Source organism: Pongo abelii, chromosome 22 (genome assembly GCF_028885655.2).
Source record: "Pongo abelii isolate AG06213 chromosome 22, NHGRI_mPonAbe1-v2.0_pri, whole genome shotgun sequence".
NCBI classification, from domain to species: Eukaryota; Metazoa; Chordata; class Mammalia; order Primates; family Hominidae; genus Pongo; species Pongo abelii.
The window spans coordinates 56,847,179-56,861,376 of record NC_072007.2 but is presented as its reverse complement, the minus strand read 5'-3'; the positions used below and the strand labels follow the sequence as shown (position 1 = coordinate 56,861,376).

At 47.8% G+C, this 14,198-nt stretch overlaps 1 protein-coding gene across 18 annotated transcripts in view; it reads right to left on the bottom strand.

Annotated features, from left to right (window-relative positions):
* Window positions 1–7,829: 7,829 nt before the first annotated feature.
* Window positions 7,830–14,198, bottom strand: part of PCNT (pericentrin) — a 122,299-nt gene continuing 115,930 nt past the window's right edge. For 11 of the 18 annotated variants that reach the window (XM_063720941.1, XM_054542709.2, XM_024239384.3 and 8 more), the window contains 6 exons: window positions 13,384–13,503; window positions 12,508–12,737; window positions 11,032–11,108; window positions 9,649–9,787; window positions 8,778–8,905; window positions 7,830–8,315 (listed from right to left, as the gene is read on the bottom strand). In XM_063720941.1, coding sequence (XP_063577011.1) covers window positions 8,272–8,315; window positions 8,778–8,905; window positions 9,649–9,787; window positions 11,032–11,108; window positions 12,508–12,737; window positions 13,384–13,503 — 738 coding nt within the window. In that variant the 3' untranslated portion in view covers window positions 7,830–8,271. Of the gene's footprint in view, window positions 8,316–8,777; window positions 8,906–9,648; window positions 10,947–11,031; window positions 11,109–11,130; window positions 12,158–12,507; window positions 12,738–13,383; window positions 13,504–14,198 lie in introns of those variants that run through there. The other 7 variants (XM_063720938.1, XM_063720943.1, XR_010138901.1 and 4 more) reach the window with 5 other exon arrangements.

Genomic DNA, 14,198 nt, shown 5'->3' with positions numbered 1-14,198 from the left:
TTGACTAGGTGGATTTGTTCTTTTCTGTACCTGTCAGGGATCAAAAACATTTTGCATTTGCATTAAATTAAAATACGGTTTTGCCTGAAGGTTATATTACTTCTCTTGCTCTCTGTCATAATCCAAAGAGATCTGGACTACCTAGACATCCTGTAGAATATTACGTTGTTCCTTTACATCAGTGACATGTTGATCAGCCAGATGAGAAGTGCAGAAGATCCTGGAGACAGCTGCTCCAGAGAGTGGCATATAAACCCTACAGCAATCTAGGAGCCTGCTACATCCTAACATTTTTAGGGCTCCAGTGGTCAGGGGTGCTCTAGGGCATCCCTTCCAAAAGCGAATGAATTATTGCTTCTTGCACCTCCTGCCATTAAGAAAGCAAGACACTTGTTGGTTCTTGAGCTAGTTCTTGCCTCAGGTTCTGGAGGCAGCATATCCCACACCTGGGAATATTGCTCTGGTCCAGATACTAGTGGAATTGGGAGATTGGCAATTTTGGAAAGAGCCCGGAACTGGAAAATCTGCACAGTAGATCCGGGTTGTGATGAAGTAATGCTGTTGCCTGGGCCATATAGTCCAACAGATACGTTTTTGGTGTTATTAATGGTGCAGAATGATGCAATGTAGAGATTCTGTCATGCCACCTGGAGCAGAGAATTGTATGCATTTGGGGGGTGGGGGGGTGTAGATCTATCTTCTGGTTTGCTACTTGTCTCTGATAGAGATGGAACACCTGACCATAAGCCACCAGAAGACCATGCAGCCAGAACTGCCTGTTAATGTGTTAAACTACCAAGTCATAACATCAGCTGGGACCAGCACCCGTTCCTCATAATATGGAAGTAGTATATTCAAGATTGAGCATGAGAATGTACAGAGGTTACCAAATGAGCTGCAGAGCACAGATGCACATGACTTCCAGAGCTGTTGGATCAGCCACAGTGTCATTTCACACCTGTGACCGTGTGAGGGGGCCCTTATAACCAGTTGATAGGAGTAAAAATTGTGAGCATGGTATATAAATGGGTTGGCTCAGTATGAGTTCAAAATGAAAATAGCAGCTACATTACAGCCTCCTCAGGAGTGACCTTGAAAAATGGTGATAAGGGCATATCATCTCAATAGGCAGAATTTCAGGCAGAGCTCCTGGTTGTCCACTTTTTTGTGGAAGAAGTAGCCCAAGGTGAGAATATACATGGAGCCATGGGCAGTGCTAGAGGGCCTGGGTAACTGGTTAAGGGCCTGGAAGGAAAACAATTGGAAGTTGGAGATAAGGAGGTGTGTGGTAGATTTATGTGGTCAGATAAATTGGAATAGGTACGAAGTACGATGTTCTTTGTATACAATGTTAATGCCCACGAGACAGCATCCATGAAAGAAGCATTATACAACCAAGTAGACAGTTGACTCAGCCAGTTGATATTGGACAGCATCTTTTATTGGCTACTGTACTACTGGCATGATGGGCACATGGACAGGGTAGTCAAGGTGATGGAGTTGGAGGCTGTTCATGTGCCTGACAGCATGGGTTCTCTAACCAAAGCCGATCTACCCAGCTTTGGTTAATATCTAGCTGCCTCTGAATATCTAACCTGCCAGCAAAAGAGACCAATGCTAAACTCCCATTGTGGGTCACTTCATCAAGGAGCACAAACCTCCAGGTTTACAGAGGTCTTTATAGTCGCCATTTTATAAGGAGAGTTTACTGTATTGGAAGTCTCCCATCCTGGAAGATGGTTCGCAGCCGTGGTTCACTTTTCACAAGAATAGTCTCATATTCCAGATACAAGGCTTGTCTTTTCCTACTCACAAGTGTCAGCCAGAAAGGCTTAAGGAGTGTTTGTTTCACTGACATAACCACATAACATTTCAAACGAGATTCACTTTATAGCCAAGGAAGTGTAGTGTCTGTGGGCCCTCCTGCCTGGCAGAGCACTGGGACAACATGCTAAAGGCACAGCCTCCCAAAGGCGTGAGCCACTGAGCCCAGCACTGAAGACTTCCTTGAAACTGTTCTTTGTGATCTTTCTGTTATGGACCAGCTGGACAGTCCGTAACTGCACAGGAATGCTTGCAGATCCGTAAATTCAGACACCTTCCTTTCCACATAAGATGGACCACCAGCTGTACCTTCCCAAGTTTTGCCAGCTGGAAATCTTCAAAAATCCAAACCTAAACTAGATTGTAGTGTAGCAACTATCTTTTTGTTTGTTTTTTGAGACAGAGTCTCACTTGGTCTTCCAGGCTGGAGTGCAGTGGTGCAATCTCAGCTCACTGCAACCTCTGCCTCCCGGGTTCAAGCGATTCCCCTGCCTCCGCCTCCCAAGTAGCTAGGACTACAGGCGCACGCCACAACGCCCGGCTAATTTTTTGTCTTTTAGTAGAGATGGGATTTCACCATGGTGGCCAGGATAGTCTCAATCTCCTGACCTCATGATCCACCTGCCTCAGCCTCCCAAAGTGCTGGGATTACAGGTGTGAGTCACTAGTGTAGCAACTATTTATGGTTCATGCCACCGTACTGTATGGATCCATTGGTAAAACAAACCTGTATTTTTTCGTCTTCTGTCAACTGGTCCTAGGGAGCGTCCCATGAAACCACAGATATAGACTGAGGGGGTGTGAAGTAGAAAAGGCAGCAGCATGCGTTTGGTCACTCACTTGGGTCACATACTTATGCCTTCTGAATCCGTTCAGGCATAGTTTTGTGTATACAGTTTCCAGTTTCAATGGAATGCTGTTGTTTATGTCCAGTTTAATGATTTGTTGTATAGGCTATCTCCTCCTATTGTATGCCTCGTGCTTCTGTGGGCCGTATCGGGATCAGAGTCTTGGGGGTCTGCAAGCAAGGTGGTATTGTTGGGTTTTGAGAATCAGCATCTCTCTGTGAGGCACTGTATTTGTTCTCACACTGCTATAAAGAAATGCCTGAGGCCAGGTGTGGTGGCTTAGGCCTGTAATCCCAGCACTTTGGGAGGCCAAAGCTGGTGGATCACCTGAGGTCAGAAGTTCGAGACCAGCCTGACCAATATGGTGAAACTCTGTCTCTACTAAAAATACAAAAATTAGTCGGGCGTGGTGGCATGCACCTGTAGTCTCAGCTACTCAGGAGGCTGAGACAGGATAATTGCTTGAACCTGGGAGGCAGAGGTTGCAGTGAGCCAAGATTATGCCATTTAAGCCTGGGTGGCAGAGCAAGAGTCCATCTCAAAAAAAAAAAAATGCCTGAGACTGGATAATTTATAAAGAAAATAGGTATATTTGGCTCACGGTTCTGCAGGCTGTACAGTAAGCATAGTGGCTTTTCCTTTGGGGAGGCCTCAGGAAGTTTCCAATCATGGCAGAAGACAAAGGGGGAGCAAGGTACTTCACGTGGCTGGATTAGGAGGCAGAGAGAGGATGGAGGTGCCACACACTTGAACAACCAGATCTCGCGAGAACTCATTCACTGTCTGAGAACAGCACCCAGGTGTTAAACCATTCATGAGAAACTGTCCCCATGATCCAATAATCTCCCACCAGGTCCCACCTCCAACATTAGGGATTAGAATTCAACATGAGATTGGGCAGAGACACAGATCCAAACCAGATCAGGCATCCATCCCAGGTGCAGTCATTAAAAGTTTTCTATTCAGGCTTTTGAGGTGATTGTGGTGGGGCCCCTTCAGGGTGGGGGCTGGACACCAGAGGACCCAACCACATGATTGGAGGATTAGGATTTTCAGCCCCACCCTCAAACCTCTGGAGAGGGGAGGGGGTTGGAGTTTAAGTTCAATCATGTGATCAATAATCCAATCCATCATGACTATGTAATGAGGCCTTGATAAAAACTCTTAGCCAATGAGGCTTAGGGAGGTTCTGGGTTGTGCTGTGTTGCAGGGAGTCAGGGACCCCAAACCGAGGGACAAGCTGGAGCCGTGGCAGAGGGACATAAATTGTGAAGATTTCGTGGACATTTATCACTTCCTAATAATACTCTTATAATTTCTTATGCCTGTCTAATCTCTTAATCCTGTTATCTTTGTAAGCTGAGGATGTACGTCACCTCAGGTCCACTGTGATAATTGCGTTAACTGTACAAATTGATTGTAAAACGTGCATTTGACAAGGTCAGGAGATCGAGACCATCCTGGCTAACACAGTGAAACCCTGTCTCTACTAAAAATACAAAAAATCAGCCGGGCATGGTGGCAGGCGCCTGTAGTCCCAGCTACTTGGGAGGCTGAGGCAGGAGAATGACGTGAACCCAGGAGGCGGAGCTTACAGTGAGCTGAGATGGCACCACTGCACTCCAGCCTGGGTGACAGAGCGAGACTCCATCTCAAAAAACAAACAAACAAAAAAAGTGTGTTTCAACAATATGAAATCAGTGCACCTTGAAAACGAACAGAGTAACAGCGATTTTAGGGAACAAGGGAAGACAACCATAAGGTCTGACTGCCTGCGGGGTTGGGCAAAAAGAGCCATATTTTTCTTCTTGCAGAGAGCCTATAAACAGACATGCAAGTAGGAGAGATATCACTAAATTCTTTCCTAACAAGGAATATTAAGACCCTAGGAAAAGAATTGCATTCCTGGGGGGAGGTCTATAAATGGCCGCTCTGGGAGTGTCTGTCTTACACAGTTGAGATAAAGACTGAAATACGCCCTGGTCTCCTGCAGTACCCTCCGGCTTATTAGGGTGGGGAAAAAACTGCTCCCTGGTAAATTTGAGGTCAGATCGGTTCTCTGCTCTTGAACCGTTTTCTGTTAAGATGTTTATCAAGACAATATGTGCACAGCTGAACATAGACCTTTATCAGGAGTTTTTGATTTTGCCCTTTGCCTTGTGATCTTTATTGGCCTCAGAAGCATGTGATCTTTGTTCTCCCTTTTGCCCTTTGAAGCATGTGATCTTTGTGACCTACTCCCTGTTCGTACACCCCCTCCCCTTTTGAAGTCCTTAATAAAAACCTGCTGGTTTTGTGGCTCAGGTGGGCATCACAGTCCTACCACTATGATGTCACCCCTGGCGCCCCAGCTGTAAAATTCCTCTTTGTACTCTTTATTTCTCAGACTGGCCGACAGGGAAAATAGAACCTACGTTGAAATATTGGGGATGGGTTCCCCCAATAGTGCTGGGCAGCACGCCTGCAGTGGACACAGAAGCTCTGGGCCCCATACCTGTTCTGCTCACCTCTTCCATTTGGCTGTTCCTTTGTTGTACCCTGTATAATAAACTGGTAATCCCAAGAATAGTACTTTGCATCATTCTAGTAAATTATTAAACCTACGGCAGTGGGGCTGGAAACCCCACAAACTTATAAATTGGTTGGGCAGAATTGCAGGTAGCCTGGAAACACCACTTGTGGCTGATGTCTGATGTGGAGACTGAATCCTTAGCTTTTAGGGTCTGTGCTGACTCCAGGTAGTATCAGAATTGAAGGACTTTAGGCCAGGAACTGTGGCTCACACCTGTAATCCCAGCACTTTGGGAGGCCAAGATAGGATCACTTGAGCCCAGGAATTCGAGACCAGCCTGGGCAACAGGGAGACCGCCATCTCTACAAAAATAAATTAATAAATTAAAAATTGAAGGACTTTGTCCTTAACTTGTGGGAACTGTGTCCACCTCTGACTCTAGGTAGTGTCAGAATGGAACTGCAGGACAGACAGCTGGCGCTAGAGAATGGTGTCGGAAAAGGAGACAAGCCTCCAGCAGGTCAGGGAGGCGGCAGCAGGCAGCATGAACAGGTAGCTCAGGCTCCCATGCAGTTCTCCAGCTCTGCTGTCCCCCTGCATCTGTCCATTCCTATTCTGCATATGAATTTGCTTTTCGTGCCCAACACTCATTTGCAGACTTCCCAAATTCCTAATTCATCATCGCTTCTAACCAGAAAACTCTTCTGACAGCAAGTGTGGCTCTAAGCATGTGGTTGTACGATGCCCTCATCTTACCCCGAAGTCCTATCAGTCAGAAGTAGCTTGCGTAGTGGATGGTGGAAAGGCCTCCTGAAGGCTCAATGATGATGCCAGATTGGAGACAATGCCCTGTCAATATGGAGTGCTATAATACAGGATGTGGTGTAGGCTTTAACTGAACAATACCTAGTGCTACTTCTCCCACAGCCAGCATATGCTGGCTTGGAAACCTAAGGGCTGCAGATAGGAATGGCCCCTCTTACTGTTACACCAAGTAACCCCAGAAGGAATTTTTGCTTCTCATCTTGTAACTCTGAATTCCACTGTCCCAAGAGAGGACTGCTTCTACCAGATACGACAATGGTGGTATTTTGAACTTTGAACTAGCAGTTGAGACTGCTGCCTGAGCCAACACCCAGGGATGGGGTTACTGCACTAACTGGTGCTATTGATCCCAATTTTTGAGGGAAACTGGGTGGCTCATACACAGTGAAAACAGGAACATCTTTATCTGCAATCTAGTGTCTTCACTGGCACCTTTTGGTACTGAGGACTTCCGGCTCAGTGCAACCTCTGCCTCCTGGGTTCAAGTGATTCTCCTGCCTCAGCCTCCCGAGTAGCTGGGATTACAGGAGCCTGCCACCACGCCCAGCTAATTTTTGTATTTTTAGTAGAGACCACGTTTTGCCATGTTGGTTAGGCTGGTCTCAAACTCCTGACCTTGTGTCTGGCCACCTCGACCTCCCAAAGTGCTGGGATTACAGGTGTGAACCACTGCGCCCGCCTGACAGCTTCTTGGCTTCTTTAAGCTAGAACAGGCTCCCCACATTCATGTCCCATTGTCTCTTTGATGAAACGAGGGCAGTTAACTGTAGAACAGCCCATGTTCGTCTTTTTCCTCATGGTTTATTTCTCCTTCAATAAACTAGAAGTTAGGGCTGGATGCAGTGTCTTGAGCCTGTATTCCCAGCAATTTGGGAGGCCAAGGCAGGAGGATCACTTGAAGCTAGGGGTTCAAGACCAGTGTGGGCAACAGAGTGAGACTCCGTCTCTACTAAAAAAACAAAAAAAAAAACTAGCTGAATGTGGCAGCGCGTGCCTGTACTCCCAGCTACTCGGGAGGCAGAGACGGTAGGACTGCTTGAGCCAGGAGCTTGAAACCAGGCCGGGAAACAAAGTGAAACCTTGTCTCTAAAAGAAATACAAAAATTAGTGCCAGGCGTGGTGGTGTGCACCTGTAGTCCCAACTACTCGGGAGGCTAAGCAGGAGGATCATTTGGGCTTGGTAGGTCAAGGCTGCAGTGAGTTGTGATTGTGCTACTGCACTCCAGCCTGGGTGACAGAGTGAGACCTTGTCTCTAAAAATAAAAAAATTATACCCATCTAGTACATTTTTGGGTAAAGGGTCCTTGGCTAGGTATTACTGTCTAGTCTAAGCGAATATGAGTGAAGCATAAAAAAGCACAGCCAGCCGGGCGTGGTGGCTCACACCTGTAATCCCAACACTTTGGGAGGCCGAGGAGGATGGATCATTTGAGGTCAGGAATTCAAACCAGCCTGGCCAACATGGTGAAACTGTGTCTCTACTAAAAATACAAAAATTAGCTGGGCGTGGTGGTGGGCGCCTGTAATCCCAGCTACTCAGGAGACTGAGGCAGGAGAGTTGCTTGAGCCCAGGAGGCCATCTCAAAAACAAAAAGCATGGCCATGAGAGGTAGATACATAGTGGCAGCATCTTTAAAAAAATAAGAAACCAAGTAAGAGTAAACAACAGTCAAGTGGCTCTGAGTTCCATTCAAGAATGCTCCAAGTTCCACTGAAAATTTCTGACTTATGAGTTTAACATAAACTCTCTGCTCAATTTTTTAGTCAGTGAGAAAGGCAAACTGATAAAATGGATAAAATGGAAAAAACAACACAAGGACTATTCACAAACAAAACAGTGATTAAATTTTATTCCTTTTTGAGTTGTTTTGTTTTTATTTTTAAATGAAGCTTCCATCTGTACACATTAAGCAAATAAACAAAACAACAGGAAGCTATTCTCTGTGTATCCTTCTTGCAGGCAGGAAGGACGGATCTGCCGATAGGCACACAACAGCACACAGCCAGGGCTCATGGGAGTAAGTGCCTGTCACCTCACGAAGATCACGGTCCTAAAACATATGGAGGCTCCACAGAAAATGCTCCATCTGGCTTTGCAGTCATGCATAAAGGTGAGGACACTTAATTCAAGGCATCTGGGGGCTGGTGTCACCGCATGTGAAGAGTAGTGCCCATGCTGTCCCACGAGCTTCCTTGGGAAAAGGGAAAAACAAATCTTTTCCTCAAATAGAATTGTCGCAGGTAAGAGCCATGACATTTTATTCACTGTTTAATCATCTGGTGGCAGGATTTCTTTGAAGTAGAATCTGCATATACATAAAAATGAGGCAGCAAATTGGTTACAAGGCTTCACAGATTTTTTGAAAAGAATTCCACAATTTTGAAACACTGTCACTGAATTCATGTAAATTTTGGTAAAAATATGAATTATACAGTGATTTAAATTATGATATTTAAGAAACACTGAACAAATTATATCCTGGTCGAAATATAATCTTTATGTTCGCTATCAATGTAAGAGAAAGGACAAAAAAGTCCAGACGGTGATTAAGTCAAACTGACCCCAGCACGTATCACTGAGTACATTGGCTTAGACTTCTGTGAGATTCTTCACTTATAACCTCTATTCTAATACTATTAGTGACACTGATTGTTCAGACTGAAACTTTGGTTACTAAGCTGAATACCAGCCATCTTTCAACGGACCCTGCATTTCCAGGGTACAGTGATAATCAGCTTAATAAATACTTGGTGAGGACTTGCATTACCTGGTAGTACCCCTCCCAATCTTTGCTGGATCACTTCTAAATGGTGAATATACTCTGTCAAGGAATGTTCTGGATCTTGAGAAGCAGTCAGGGATCTTTCTAATCTTGAATTTGGGGATGGAGTGGCTCTTCAAACAAATTACCACACCAAGAGAAGAAAAAAAAAAAGAGTTGAGTTTGACAGACGGAGCCATGGTGACTGAATGCAGAAGAAAGGCGCCAGCCCCGCCAACCAGACCCGTGGGGATGGGTGACTCCGGGGCCGTTTCCTTCAGATCCTTCCTTATAAAAAGTGTCACAGAGTGCTTTAAAAGCTTCTGTGCAATGTTCCAGAGTTGAGTATATTACTTTGTTTGCTAAATCTTCGATGATGTATCTATTACCCAACCTGGATTCTGCACCAGGTCTCATCTGCCTTTCCTGATCTTCCCAAACTGTTTCTTTGTCAGGGTGATACCTGCCCCGCTCAGTCCTCATCTCAGCTGTCCTTCCTCCTAGCCTTCCGCCAGGCCCAGGGAGCACCAGGGGTATCCCTCTTCCCTCTCCACCCAGAGCTTCCAAGTATCTTCAGGGCAGGGAACATGCCTTCTTCACCTAGGCACATCCCTCACTAAAGGGGCCCTCGGCCACCATTTACTCTTTCACTAAAGATCGCAGCACCAGGCTCTGGGGCACCAGAGCCACCAGAGAAGCCAGGTCCTCCCCCAAAACAGGGCGGGACTTCTAGGCCCTCATGGATTCACGCTGGAGAGTTTCCTGCCTTGCCCTGGGCTGGACCAAAGCCAGAACTAAAAATGCATTTCTCTGAGGCCCTATGTAGGCTGGAGGAATAGCCCTGGCAGGAGACAGGGCCTGAAGGCGTCACACTGACCTTCCCCCACTGTGTGGGGAGGCTGCTGCTGCCAGTCTGTGGCCTCTGGCGGGGTCCCTGGTGTGGCCAGAGGGTACATCCCGGGTTGGGGGGGACTCTCTGGTTCTGGGTGGAGACTGCGGCCGTCGTGCTCGGGGCCCTTCCCCAGAATTATTTAACAACAAAGGGATTAGGAAAAGAAATGAATGCATTTTAGTAAAGGCCCATCTATCAAAAGTTTAAATGTATAAGCTTTTAAGAGTCTGTATGGCAACTTTAAGACATTTTTAAAGTGCTCAAGGTACAATATCTTTTTAAAAGCTTTGGAAGAAACCTGAGCTTTGACTATCTGCACCTGCAGGGCAGCCCGTCTCCGGGGGAGTGCGGGGCAGGGAGGGTCTCAAGACCTGGGTAGGGGTCCTGCCTCTATCAGCTCTGAGGAGCTGGCTCAGGAGGGAGGGGCAGGAACCCTGGAGACCACCAGGTGTGACTCAGAGGGGCAAACTTTCCTGATGGCTTGAAGGCTGAATCAAAGCATTTTAATTTCAAGAAGCAACTATTAAAATGTGGAGTCGACACTGATAGAGCTGCCAGGCGCAGTGCTCACGCCCATAGTCCCAGGTACTGGGGAGGCTGACACAGGAGGATGGCTTGAGCCCACGAGTTCAAGGCTGCAGTAAGCTGTGACTGTGCCACTGCACTCGAGCCTGGATGATAGAGCAAGCCCCTGTCTCTTCAAAAACAAAAACAAAAACAAAACAACAACAACTTGATAAGGCACTTCCAGGAATGGCGAGTCATGGTGCCGGTCGGCAGTGGCTCAGGCAGCCGAAGCCCCACAGGCCCGGAGCCGCACGCCCACCCCGCGTTCTCTGTGCTGAGTGGGAAGGGTGTTCTCTGCACACAAGGCCTGCCACTCTGGGACAAGAGCCCCTGGAAATGCCCTGCTTTGGGGTCAGCTCCTTCAGCACTGGTGCAGCCAGCTGTGCTCTCTGCTGTAGGAGGCAATGGCACGGCAGAGAACTCCTGAGACAAAGATGTGAGCAAGCCAGAAATAAGCATGATGCTCTACAAGGAAAGAGATGTGAAGTGAGTTTCAGTTGATTTAAGAAATAAAAAAAGACCACTTTGCTAAACACTATTAAAGAATCAATATATTGAGCATCTCAGTGTTTCCCATCGCCATACGCCCCTGTGACCTGTGTTCATAGCTAACGTGAGCTCTGACCTCCCTGCGCCGGGCGCGCCTTCCCTCTGGACGACTGCCCCGACGGAATTCATGGATTTTCTTACTGTGCTTTATTACATCCCCATCAACACTGAAAAATAACCCAAAGTGAATGAAAAACAAAGAGTAGAAGAAAAGTTTGTGAGTCCAGCGGTCAACGGCAGCTGGAGTCCCACCTGGGCGAGCGGCTTTGCCTTGTGCCAGAGCTCCTTTCCGATCTACTTCTTGCCATTTCTTAACCAAAAAACGTAATCTACAAAAAAAAAAGAGACAAGACACACTTAAAAGTACGGCAAGACAGGAAAGGAAAGAGCAATGAAAACCCCACTGTGACCAAACAAGCAGAACGGGGGCCTCGCTGTCCATGGGGACCAGGACGCCGAGGTCGGCCGGTCTGTTGACTCGGGCCTGGCACACCGGGTGCACACGTCCAAAGTGCTCGCAGGGCTGCCAGCGGCGGTGACCTTCCCATGTCCAACCACCTGACAAAGCCTCACTGCGGCCCCGCCGTGGACCATCTGGCCCCTAGACACCCGCCACGGCCCAGCTCAGGACGACTCCAGTTCAGTCAGCTGGCCACACCAGTGACTAGGAAACACACGCCGCTCCCGCCTGGTGTGCAGGACCCTCCCATCTTCATCCTGTCACAGATGCCACTGGACAGGCACAGAACACGGAGACTCCAGCCCTCGCAGGAGTCCGTCAGATGGTGCAGGTGACGAGGGCATGCAGGTCAGCGTGCAGGGCCCCCGACGCCCTGCTAGGACAGCCTTCAGGACAAGCATCATGCCTACAGCTTCCCTCCTTTGAGGCACAGCAGACACTGCCGATTCCTCCATGAGACCTGTCAAGGCCCCTTGGTGGCAGCTACCCTAGGCAGTGCCCTCACAGGGACACAGTGGCTGCTCCTTTCTGGGACACCACTGCCTTCAAAAGATGTCCCCTCCTCGACAGGAGGTAGGATCTGGGTCTGCTTACCTCCCCTATCTAGTGCCTAAAATGCTTACTCATGCAGGGTGTTCTCCCCATGAACACAGGATGGACAGATGGGTGGGTGGAAGGATGGACGGTGGAGGCCTACGGTCAGGGGAGCTCAGAGACGAGGAGACAAAGTGCCCCAGGACCAGAGAAGCTGAGAGTACAGCACCCCAGGAGGCCTTGCCTGCACCCCACTTCGGCCCGGCCCGCAGCTGCGATGACTGAACTGGCTCGGCACCTGGTCTCTGAAAGGAGCGGGACTCCTAGCTGCTCTCTGCTGCATCTGCTCCTCCAGACAGGCCTGCGCATGGCCTTGGGAAACCTCTGTGGCATCAGGGAGCAGGCACAGCCGCACAATGTTTAGGGGGAAAAACAGTTTTAGAAATTCAGCACATTCTTTGTGGCACGAAACCCATTAAAAGTCAAGATGTTCGTCTGTAATACAAAGGTGCCCTTAAATCTTTAGTTTTAGAAGGTGACAGATTCATACACATGACTTCTTGAAGACAAGTTCATCATCTGTATTTTCTCTAAGGCCTCAAATGCCATTCATCTTTAAAAAGAGAACATATTATGGAGTTTCAAGGAATGAAAATCACCAAAAAACCATGCAGTGTGCTGCCCACTCACGGAGACAGACACGGAACGCGCTGACTGACTGTCATGGCATTTACCTCAATATTGCAATGACCACCCTGACGGCCGTGCGGAACCTGCTGAAAGGACGAGATGTGATTTTCCGTTCTGCTTTGGAAGGAAATACCCCCAAATGGGCAATCATGGAGAGTGTTTCTTGTTCAGAATCCTGGAATCCTCCAATCAACAGCAAAAGATACTTCTTTTGATAAATCAGAGCTTTTCTAAAGCTCTCTGCTCTCAAATAACGTAGGTACAATTTTTCCATCTAAAAGAAAAAAAGCAGTAAAATTTTATCATAGGAAACAGACTGTCTTGCTGACAAAAGCACATTTACACCATTGTTCTTTCCAAAGAGCCAGATTGTTTTTTCTCATCAAATCATCACAGAGGCCACTGGCCTTCCAACAGTATCTGTGGCCAGAAAGAACCTTGCTGTTGGAAGATCAATTTGTGTTTGTCAGACAAGATCTAGGACCACAAGCTCCTCTCCACGGCATCATCAAATGAGCCCCTATGAAGCTTCTTGAATTTAACCCCGTAGGTAAGGCCCAAATTGGGCATGAGACGGACATCACGGTGTGGGGGCCATGTGCCATCAGGAGATGGCAGCGGAACTTGGGCCGAATCCCGGCAAGTCCCTGGGCCAGGCCTCCCTCAGGCTGCAGAGGCCGCCATTTGCTGACTGTGTCAAAGCCTTCCGCGCTCCACGCTTCACAAGAAACTCAGTATTTGTGCACAACCAAACCACAATTCAAGCCGAAGTTTATTCTGTGAACGTCCTTTCCTTTAGTGATGTGACTGCTACACCCGGCACACGAGAATCCTGTGGTCACAAAAATGCTTTGCCTGCAATTTTACAAACCCAAGACTTAAAAAGCACCAAAGTTCTATCCTCGTAGCACCGTTCCTACCTTGACGCTGCTGGTGTGCGCTTCCGCGCTGGCAGCTGGGGGAAGCGGGCCGGGGTCTGGGCGCCTCAGGGAACTCTGTGGAGCCGTTTCGTCTGGCTTCCAAGCAGATCTTTCCGACCTCTGTAAGCAAGCACAGCCGGCGCTGTCTACAGAGCTGCTCGTCAACAAGAGCATCTTAGAGAAGCAGCTGGAGGCAGGTGAGGGAGAAGGCCATGTGCGGGGAGGCCAGGCTGACCACACCACATCTGGCCCCTCATCTTCAGCACCCCCTCAGCAGGGCCTAGGTTACACTGTGCTGTGATCAGCCAAAGAATTAACATGGAGTAATTACGACATGCCACTTGCTGAAGTATGATTGCAAAAAAGGTACATTTTAGTAGAAACAGAAAACCAATTCTTTGTAAAATCACCCCAAATTCAAAGCTTTAAGCCTTAAACACTCTCATATTCTCTGGTCCTAGAAATGCCAACCACTGGTAACTACAAACACAGTCAGCTCTCGACAGCTGTGGGTTCTGCATCCATGGATTCAACCAACTGTGGGTGAAAAATATTCAGAAAAAAAGATGTGTCTGTACCAAACATGTATACTTCTTTTCTTGCCCCTACACCCTAAACAATACAGGATAACAACTATTTACATGGCATTTACACTGAATGAGGTGTTGCAAGTGATCTTTAAGATGACTTAAGAGTGTACGGGAGGACGTGCACAGGTTGCTGCTAACACCACTTCAGGTCAGGAGGCTGAGGCAGGAGGATCCCTGAACCTGGGAGGTCAAGGCTGAAGTGAGCTGTGACTGCTCCACTGCACT